General features: G+C 41.7%; 1 protein-coding gene across 3 annotated transcripts in view; it reads right to left on the bottom strand.

The window, feature by feature from the left end:
- Positions 1-1193: 1193 nt before the first annotated feature.
- LOC144498672 (uncharacterized) overlaps positions 1194-10937 on the bottom strand; it is an 89912-nt gene continuing 80168 nt past the window's right edge. For all 3 annotated transcript variants that reach the window (XM_078220133.1, XM_078220134.1, XM_078220135.1), the window contains exon 5: positions 1194-2009. In XM_078220133.1, the coding sequence (XP_078076259.1) occupies positions 1858-2009 (152 nt within the window). In that variant the 3' untranslated portion in view covers positions 1194-1857. The remainder of the gene's footprint in view (positions 2010-10937) is intronic.

Here is a 10937-nt window from a genome sequence, read left to right as displayed (position 1 = left end):
AAGAAATTAGACAACTGGGCAAAGAAAATAAAAGCATGGCATATCTCCAGGCCTTATACAATCAAAGACATAGGTTGATTGGGAGGGAAGTGCTCTGTGGAGAGGCCATTTATCTTTTGAAGAATGAGGAATGTTAGCCCAAGTCATCTACTCGACTTCCTAATTTATTCAATCACCTACAATATATTGAAAACAGCACAGATTACGCAAAGGTCTCCAAGGACTGACACCAAGTCTGCTTGGCATACCACAGACTCTATCTGTTCAAAATAGTAAAGCAATCATACTTTGAGAAAAGCACAAGGCAGATTCATTAATCACAAGCAATTGCTTGTAGGTTGGCTCTCTGAAGACCCATGCAAATAAACACCAATGGAGACTGGCGACCAAGTCACATCTGACTGTTCAATTCGTTTTCAAAAGTTCCAATTCCAGGATTACATATGATAGAGCCAAATGTTTTACGCCCTTATGGGTTCTTGCTGCTCTGCTAACTGGAACATGTCACTTCATAACCAACACCTGGGTTCCATAGTTCCATTTAAATCCAAAAACCTAAACTGGGTGCAGCACAAACTTAAAACTCAAAAAAAATTGTTGCAGAACAAGTGGATCGCTTCCTGTTGTGTGCATTTCAGATATTGAGAGTGAGCTGAATTGGGAGAGAGGGAGCAACGAGCTGAGGATGTGGTGTAAACAGTGTTAGGTTGATTTAAAGTGTGAAAATTAACCATCTGCCTCAGATTCTAAAGAACTCTAATACTCAGTCAATGGGGAACCTTACCAAAAAAAGGTCTGCAAGGCTGACAGATGGTTGGAGTAATATTATGAGTAACAAAGGGTTGATTCATAAACGTTCTTCAGTGACCTATTTTTTTGTAAAAAGAAATCTTTGCATCAGACCGGGGCATTTTGCAGGTATGATCATTAAGGGCTCACTTAAGAAAACATTCAAGGCATGAACACTGAGCACAGTGCTTTGACAGCTTGGTGCTAAAGTTACACTGTAATTACAAAGCTTTTAGAAGTGCAGGGTTTTTAAAATTTTTGCAGTACCATAAAAATGAAACTGAAAAATCTGACGGGTTTCAGATCTTATAGCAAGGTTTGAAATAGACTTGAACTTTGCCGATATTCTTTAATAAAACAATTTTGACATCTAAAAAAGCGAATAACTTCACAAACTAGCAAAACAATGGTTGGGAATCTTTTATCATTTGCAAACATTATGCAAAATGCTACAGTTACATGGAAGTAGAAAACGGTCAAAAAAATTAAAGTTCAATATAAAAAATTGACTTCATAAACAATAGTGAAGCCAACTTACCAGTGTTTCAGATCAAAATTATACATTCTGAAAATATAATGGATCAAGGAATCCTCATCTAGCCACTTGTTTTTTAGTTCATAGTTACCAGTGGCAGTGTTCAATACTTAGTGTAAAAAAACTCAGCTTGATTTATATATTGAAATCAAGTACTATGTACAGTTTGACTGAGGTACTAGCCAAGGCAAATGAGGGGACCATCTCGTGTCTTGATGGAATCGGATATCAATAATATTTCCAAAGGGAATTGCCTGAAACAACTTTACCTCATTAGGTAACCTACCAATGAAGCATCTGATCACTATTAACATTGATTTACAGCAAATGAACAATTAATCCTTTTTGTTCTTAGCCTTGGTATGGAATTACTATGCCGACAGTAGCATCATAAGGAAATGTTACTTAAATACTTAAAAACAGTAACAGGAGGGAAATTACAATTGTGTTTCATACAAATAAATGGTTTATCTTTCTTTTAAAAAAAGGCTCAATATTAAAAGGTTGCCAGGCATAGAAACTTCATTACACAATTATTGGGATTTGGCTCTGCCTTTCGCCCTGGTTTTACAGGGCTTTCCAGAAACAGGCAGTAGACTGACAAGAACAGCACGTTCTCCTGACGAGGAGTAGGTTTTATCCCGGATCATAACATGGCAGTTATAGCTGGGCAGAAGTTTGGCATCTGTCACAAACAAAAAAAAAGATTAGCACCCAAGAACCAAGTGACACGTCAGCTTATCCAATAAATTAGTTTATTTTTCACTCCCACATTTCCTGAAAATGCTGATTCAATCAATTCCACGATTGTATCTAATAGCATGGACACGTGATCATTTTAATGTAAAGAGCTTAGACAGTTCCTTTTGCATCCTTGGGATATCCCAAAAATACGTCACAGTGAAAGCCTATTCACTATTGTTAGCAAGTTATTTGATCATATTGGATTGGGTTTATCACAGATGATGCTAATTCTGTCCTTGCCCAATATTCCCAAATTAATTTTACCATCAGGGAGGATTTTGGCTGCATTTTCGCTGACGTATCTTGAAGAAACAGAGGCCAGTTTTTATTCTTATACTGCTGCTTCAACTAATTCAGCATAGACAGAGGGAACTAAACTCAGGACCACCTTGATTAATATAGTTCAGTACCTGACCTGAAACTATGCTTAATGCTCCAGCATTTAGTACAGTGTCTTGGTCCTTCAGCTTTCTCCAGAAGGTGATGATTCATGCTGGATCAGCTCAGTCAGCCCTAATACGTCACCAAAATGACACTTCCTCATGAGCAAACAGGGAGAGTATTATCAGGCCATTTGATAGGGGGTGGAAAACAAAAAGATACAAAACTCCGACCCTTGTATAATAATCAGCAATGAGAACCTAGAAGTTTCTTTCTCTTCTTCCTTTGGCCTTAGTTTCACTTGACAAAGTTATGTTTCCAATAATACCTTGCTTTCCATCTTTGTATGCACATTTTTAAAGATTTTCTTTGAAAATTACTTTCTTTCTTGGATGTCAACTGGTTCACTTGCTAAATGGTCAGTATACATATCCACCTATTCGGATATATACATGGGTAAGGCATTAGCCTAATGGCAGAGAAATGCTCCTTGATAAGCTGCCAGCAACAACATTGTTCTTGCCATCAACACTTGTCAGCTACCTTCCCTCAGTGGAGGAACTGATTTCTGGACATCCGTACAGATTTGCTGGCCTATACAGTCCACCTGCTGGTATGATTAAATTGTTTTATTTCCTTATTCTTTCAATGGATGTGGGTGTCACTGGCAAGGCCATTATTTGTTGCTCATCAAAAAAATTGGCCTTGAACTGAGTGGCTTGCTAGGCCATTTCAGAGGGCATTAAAGAATCAACCACATAGGTCAGACCAGGTAATGGCAGATTTTCTTCCCCAAAAGACATGTGACGCAGATGGAATTTTACCAGCAATCGATCACCATTTTTGATTTAATTTGATTTGTCACGTGCATTAGCATACAGTGAAAAGTATTGTTTCTTGCGTATTATACAGACAAAACATACCGTTTATAGAGAAGGAAACGAGAGTGTGCAGAATGTAGTGTTACAGTCATAGCTCGGGTATAGAGAAAGATCAACTTAATGCAAGGCAAGTCCATTCAAAAGTCTGACAGCAGCAGGGAAGAAACTGTTCCAGAGTCAGTTGGTACGTGACCTCAGACTGTATTTTTTTCCCGACGGAAGGTGGAGGAAGAGAGAATGTCCAGGGTGCGTGAGGTCCTTAATTATGCTGGCTGTTTTGCCGAGGCAGCAGGAAGTGTAGACAGAGTCAATGGATGGCAGGCTGGTTTGCATGATGGATTGGGCTACATTCACGACCTTTTGTAGTTCCTTGCAGTCTTGGGCAGAGCAGGAGTCATACCAAGCTGTGATACAACCAGAAAGAATGCTTTCTATGGTGCATCTGTTAAAGTTAGAGTCGTAGCTGACATGCCAAATTTCCTTAGTCTTCTGAGAAAATATTGAGACTGGCTTTATAGAATCAAATACTGAAGCCATCTTGAGAGCTGCTGTTTAGTTCACTTAAATGTCGTCACCAGTCCTGTTAAAAACTTATCCTGGGGTTTTTAGTCCACTCAAAGTCAGTTTCAATATAAACCATGATTTTGTAACACTATCAAGAGTACAGTGGGACTTTGGACCATTTAACCATTAGCCAAGGAGGAGGCAATGGCTTAGTAATATTATTGCTAGACTATCAATCCAGAAACTCAGCTAATGTTCTGAGGATCTGAGTTCGAATCCCACCATGGAATTTGAATTCAATAAAAAAAATATCTGGAATTAGGAGTCTACTGATGACCATGAAGCCATTGTCGATTGTCGGAAAAACCCATCTGGTTCACTAATGTCTTTTAGGGAAGGCAATCTGCTGTCTTTACCTGGTCTGGCCTACATGTGACTCCAGAGCCACAGCACTGTAGTTGACACTCAACTGCCCTCTGAAATGACCGAGTAAGCCACTCAATTGTATCAATTGCTACAAAGTTTCAACAAAGAAACCAGACCAACCACTAGCATCAACCTAGGCACCAGAAAAGACAACGGCAAAACAAATGGCCTTGTTGACCCTGCAAAGTCCTCCTTACTAACATCTGGGGGCTCAAGCAACAGCCTGACAGTCATTATCAAGGAATAATACCTTATAGATAACAGCCCAAACACCACCATTACCATCCCTGGATATGTCCTGCTCCCCACCCCCTCACCCCACAAACCAGGACAGACCCAGCAGAGGTGGCTGCACAGTGGCATATAGTCAGGAGGCAGGAGGGATTTGCCCTGAGAGTCGCCCTGGGAATCCTTAACATTGACTTCGGACCCCATGAAGTTTCATGGCTTCAGGTTAAACATGGGCAAGGAAACCTCTTACTTGTTACCACGTACCATCTTCCTTCAGCTGATGAATCAGTACTCCATGTTGAGCAACACTTAGAGGAAGCACTGAGGGTGGTAATGGTGCAAAATGTACTCTGGTTGGGGGATTTCAATGTCCACCAAGAGTGGCTCAGCAGTAACACTACTGATTGAGCTGGTCGGGTCCTAAAGGATATAACTGCTAGACTGGGTCTGCAGCAGGTGGTGAAGGAACCAAGAGGAAACAACATACTTGACCTCATCCTTACCAATCTGCCAGCTGCAGATGCAACTGTCCATGACAGTATTGGCAAGAGTGACTATCGGACAGTTCTTGTGGAGATGAAATCCTGCCATCACATTGAGAATAACCTCCATCGTGTTGTGTGACACTATCACTGTGCCAAATGGGACAGAGTTCGAACAGATCTAGCAACTCAAGACTGGGCACTGTGAGGCGCTGTGGGCCATCAGTAGCAATGGAACTGTACTCGAACACAATTTGCAGCCTCATGGCCCAGTATATCCCCCACTCAACCATTACCATCAAACCAGGGGATCACAACCCTGGTTCAATGCAGAGGTGCAGGAGGGCATGCCAGGAGCAGCACCAGGCATACTTAAAAATGGAGGTATCAACCTGCTAAAGCTACCAAACAAGACTACTTGAATACCAAACGAATAAACAGCATGTGATAGAGCTAAGCTATCCCACAACCAACGGATTAGATCTCGGAGCTGCAGTCCTGCCACATCCAAAGGTGAATGGTAGTGGACAATTAAACAACTCACTGGAAGAGGGGGCTCCACAAATATCCCCATCCTCAATGATGGAGGAGCCCAGCACATCAGTGCAAAAGATTAGACTGAAGCATCCGCAGCAATCGTCAGCCAGAAGTGCCAAGTGGATGACCCACCTCGACCTCCTCCAGTGGTCCCCAACATCTCAGATGCCAGTCTCCAGCCAATTAAATTCACTCCACGCGATATCAAGAAACAATTGGAGGCACTGGATAGTGCACAGGTAATGGGCTCTGATAACATTCTGGCAATAGCACTGAAGACTTGTGCTCCAGAACTTGCCACTCCCCTAGCCATGCTCTTCCAGTACAGTTACAACAGTGGCATCTACCCAGCAATGTGGAAAATTGCCCAGTTATGTCCTGTACACAAAAGGCAGGACAAATCCAACCTGGCCAATTACTGCCCAGCCTACTCTCGATCATCAGTAAAGTGATAAAAGGGATCAACTTTCTACTTTCATCCACTTTCTCAGAAGACTAAGGAAATTTGGCATGTCAGTTACGACTCTCACCAACTTTTACAGATGCACCATAGAAAGCATTCTTTCTGGTTGTATCATAGCTTGGTATGGCTCCTGCTGTGCCCAAGACCGCAAGGAACTACAAAAGATCATGAATGTAGCCCAATCCATCACACAAACCAGCATCCCAACCATTGACTGTCTGCACTTCCCGCTGCCTTGGCAAAACAGCCAGCATAATTAAGGACCCCATGCACCCTGGACATTCTCTCTTCCACCTTCTTCTGTCGGGAAAAAGATACAAAAGTCTAAGGTCACATACCAACTGACTCAAGAACAGCTTCTTCCCTGCTGCTGTCATTTTGAATGGACGTACCTTGCATTAAGTTGTTCTTTCTCTACACACTATGACTGTAACACTACATTCTGCACTCTCGTTTCCTTCTCTATGAACAGTATGTTTTGTCTGTATAGCGCATAAGAAACAATACTTTTCAGGTGTATGTTAATACATGTGATAATATCAAAAGTGCTATCAAGCAGCAGCTGCTCAGCAATAACGTGCTCAGTTACGCCTAGTTTGGGTTTCGCCAGGGTCACTCAGCTCCTGACCTCAGAGCTGAATTTCAGAGGTGAGGGTAGTGTGACTGCCCTTGACATCAAGGCCGCATTCAACCGAGTGTGGCATCAAGGAGCCCTAGAAAAACTGGAATCAATGGGTATCAGGGGGCAAACTCTCTGCTGGTTGGAGTCATACTGATACATAGGATGATGGTTGTGGTTGTGGAGGGTCAGTCATCTCAGTTCCAGGACATCTCTGCAGGAGTAACTCAGGGTAGTGTCTTACGCCCAACAATCTTCAGCTGCTTCATCAATGACCTTCCCTCCGTCATACGGCCAGAAGTGGGGATGTTCGCCAATGACTGCACAATGTTCAGCACCATTCGTGACTCCTCAGACAGTGAAGCAGTCCATGTTCAAATGCAACAAGATCTGGACAATATCCAGGCTTGGGTTGACAAGTGGCAAGTAACATTCATGCCACACACACAATGACCATCATCAGTAAGGAACACTAACCACCACCTCTTGACTTTCAATGTTGTTACCATCACTGAATCCCCCACTGTCGACATCCTTAAGGATACCATTGAACAGAAACTCAACTGGACTTGCCATATAAACACAGTGGCTACAAGAACAAATCAGACGCTAGGAATACTGCAGTGACTAACTCACTGCCTATCCACCATCTACAAATCAGGAATGTAATGGAATACTCCCCACTTGCCTATACAGGTGCAGTTTCAACAACACTCAAGCTTGACACCATCCAGGACAAAGCAGCCCACTTGATTGGCACCACATCTACAATCATCTACACATTTACATCTATTGGAGGAACTGGAGAAACCAGCAAAGAATAAAAAGAATATAATTGAAGTAACTCCTGTCAGTCTCACACTCACTGCTCTTCCCATCTAACACTGCATTGTTTTCCCACACTCACCTGGATCTGCAGCTGCTTAGTCTTGTCTGGATCTTGAAGGAGCCTTAAAATAATATTGTACAAGGACAACATTCAAGGTCCTGAACTTACATCCCAGTCTTCCCATTTTTGTGGGATACTTGTGATGACTTGAGGATGATTTACCCTGTTTCCAAATCAAGCTCAATCTCTTGGTTTGCATATTGATGACGGTCCTTTTCCCAATCACCTTTCAATTATTTCAAATTGCCTTCAATCACTAGTATAATTCCATTAATGGTGAGAAATTTGAATCTGGTGGAGATATTTTCTTGGATTCAGAAAAGCCATTATGCCCTCAAATTATGAGCACCTTAACCATTATAGAATTAACTCAGAACGTCAACATATCTTTCATTATCTCCAGGAAATGAGTCCCGATTTCCCATTTGAATTCGCATCTTTATCTCAACCCAGCTAACCTATGAAATTTGGCCTTCCACAGCCAAGTTACTTGCAACAGTTGCACTGTTAAACACACATTCCATCAAGGTCCACACGTAGCAGCATAGTTTAAAAGCTCGAAACATGACAAAATGATATGCAGAATTGCTTGAGGGAATTAGCTCAAATGGTAGAGTGCTCACTCAGCATGCGAGAGGTAGTGAGATCAATGCCCACTTTGATTTTGGGGTGGCCCGATAGCACAGTGGTTAGCACTGCTGCCTCAAAGTGCCAGGGACCCAGGTTTGATTCCGGCTTGGGTCACTGTCTGTGTGGAGTTTGCACATCCTCCCCGTGTCTGCGTGGGTTTTCTCCGGGTGCTCCAGTTTCCTCCCACAATCCAAAGATGTGCAGATTAGGTTGATTGGCCAGGCTAAATTGCCTTTTAGTGTCAGGGAGACTAGCTAAGGTAAATCCATAGGGTTAGGGCCTTGTTGGGATTGTATTGTGGTTGGTGCAGACTCGATGGACCAAATCTGCATTGTAGGATTCTATGAATTCATAGAATTAGAGTGGAACTGTTTGGAGAGAAAAAACCCACAACCTAACTTTAAAGTACAGGATTTTTTCAGGACAAATAGATAAGTTCTGGTCCAAAATATCTCAAACAGCTCCCCACTAACCACTATCTCTAGCAGTTCAGACTGGATCACTAGCCAGGGAGAGGGAGCATGCCTTTGGCCAGAATACAGTAAATACCTGTAGGTAGGTCATTTTTAAAAATCTGCATAATTTAATATCACATTTCTCTACACAAATTTCACTTCACGTGACTTAGTTCAACAAAGACAAGCATATAATAGAACACTTTACTTACAACAATAATATAGTCAAAAATCTCAGCTCACCAGTCTATTATTTGCCAAGCAGTCAATGATTCGTCATTACAGCACATCAACCCTGACTGCTTTTATCAAACAGAATCTTATTGGCAGTTATTGAGCCAGTAAGGTAAAAGCAAAGTTGCCACAGTGCCAGATGACCATAGGCTGTTCTCCCCTTTGAAGGGGAGAGCGGACTGGTGGTGATTTAACCCAAGGATCATCACACCTCAGGCGAGGGACAAGGTTGAGAAGGTGGGGCCTTCATGAATGTCAGCCACTATGGGAATTGAACCCCTGCTGTTTGCATCACAAAACCAGCCATCTGCTCGAGGCTGATTGGCCCACTCCTCCTAACTTGTACATTCATATAAATCTCCAAGAAGCAATTTGTTGCTCACTGGCTAAACCTTGCGTCTTTCCATTACAGGTTTACTTCTCCTGTAACCAAACACCACACTGTGACAACTATCAGCTTCTAACCAATTTAGAATTGGAGGATGTGTGTATCATTTGTGGTTTTGCCTAATTCAAGGGGGCATTAGTGTTCCAAATATGGTCCCCTTAATGTCAGTTTAATATACATTTCAGAATAGGCAAACGTTTCATTGATCTACAGCACCCAAGTAGGGAATGTAACTTAAGCTTTATTTTAGTTTTTCAAAAGATCAACTGATTATATCTGTGCTAATTTCATAGAGCATTCCATTCATTTTGTAAGACCTTTACTTATGATGTATTAATTAGAAGTGGGTTTTAATATAATCCAACAACATCTCCAGTCTCAACACAGCCTTTTAGATCATAAAAAGACCAAGTCAAACAGAGGTGGTTTTATCCTCAGCTGAAGTTTTACTTTATTGGATTTAATTTGTGGTGATCCCTTGGGCTTCCTGCCAAGCTCTCCATGCGGCCAGCCTAGAAAAATGGATAAACTGCAACAAGTGTCCCATGAAACTGAAACACAAAATGGCCAATTACCTGAAGTGAGAACTACAATCTGTTCTATTTTGTTACCCAAGGATGCTAGTCTGCCATTTCCTTCTATAAGGCAAATACAACAGTGAGGTCAGCAAGTTTAAAATCACAATATTCAATATCCTACAGGATTAAGAGGTTTATCCCTACTTTCGGAAAGCCATTTCCAAATTCATTTTCTCAAATTGTTCTACCATTAACCTACAGCAGCAATGATATTACAACAAGTAATTCACTTAATAGCCATACAATGATTTCCTTCTTGTCTTTCAACATGCTTGTGTTTATTCACCTTTTTTCAAATGCTCAACATCTGGTATTGGATACGTAGAAATTTCCTCCAACCAAATATCCTGAAGACTGGAAGTCATTATCTGCAGTGCCCACCATAAACTCCTTTCCCCAACCACTGATCTCTCCCAGATAAATGTGAGGCAAATCCAGGTCACTTGCAATCTTGATGTTGTATTTAAATTTTGAAATGAGCTTCTGACTACATAAGCTTAATCGCCAAAACACGTCATCTGAACACCCCCAACCCTATAGTTCATCTCTGCCTTCATAAACCTAAACTTTGCTGCCCATATACTAATTTAAACCAACTTTTGCCTCAGTGCTCACCTTACTCACATTGGCTCTTGGTGCAGTAACACCTCAATTTTAAAATTGCTGTCATTTTTAAATCTCCCCATGGCCTCACCCCTTCCATTTCTAACCTCCTCCAGCCCTACAATCCACCAAAATCTCAGCACTCCATCAATTCTGGCATCTTACATATCTGATTTTATTCATTTGAGTCCAAAGATGTGCAGGTTAGGTTGATTGACCATGCTAAAATTGCCCCTTAATGTCCTGGGATGTGTAGGTTAGAGAGATTAGCGGGTAAGATATGTAGGGATATGGGGGTAGGGCCTGGGTGGGATTGTGGTCGGTGCAGACTCAATGTGCCGAATGGCCTCTTTCTGTACTGTAGGGTTTCTATGATTACTTCAGCTACCAGAGCCTCAAGCACTAGAATTCTCACCCCTAAAACTTTCCATTTTTCTACCTCTCTCATCACCCTGAGAAGCCCCTCAAATCCTGGCTTGGTGAGAAATTTAGTTTGCTAACTCTCCAGTAAAACTACCTAGTTTTACTGCACCAAAATGCACTACAAGCTGTTGTTCACATAAGGCCC

The sequence above is a fragment of the Mustelus asterias genome, chromosome 9, assembly GCF_964213995.1.
Source record: "Mustelus asterias chromosome 9, sMusAst1.hap1.1, whole genome shotgun sequence".
In the NCBI taxonomy this organism is placed as follows: Eukaryota; Metazoa; Chordata; class Chondrichthyes; order Carcharhiniformes; family Triakidae; genus Mustelus; species Mustelus asterias.
The sequence above is the reverse complement of the archived record's forward strand: the minus strand, read 5'-3'. Positions and strand labels throughout refer to the sequence as shown.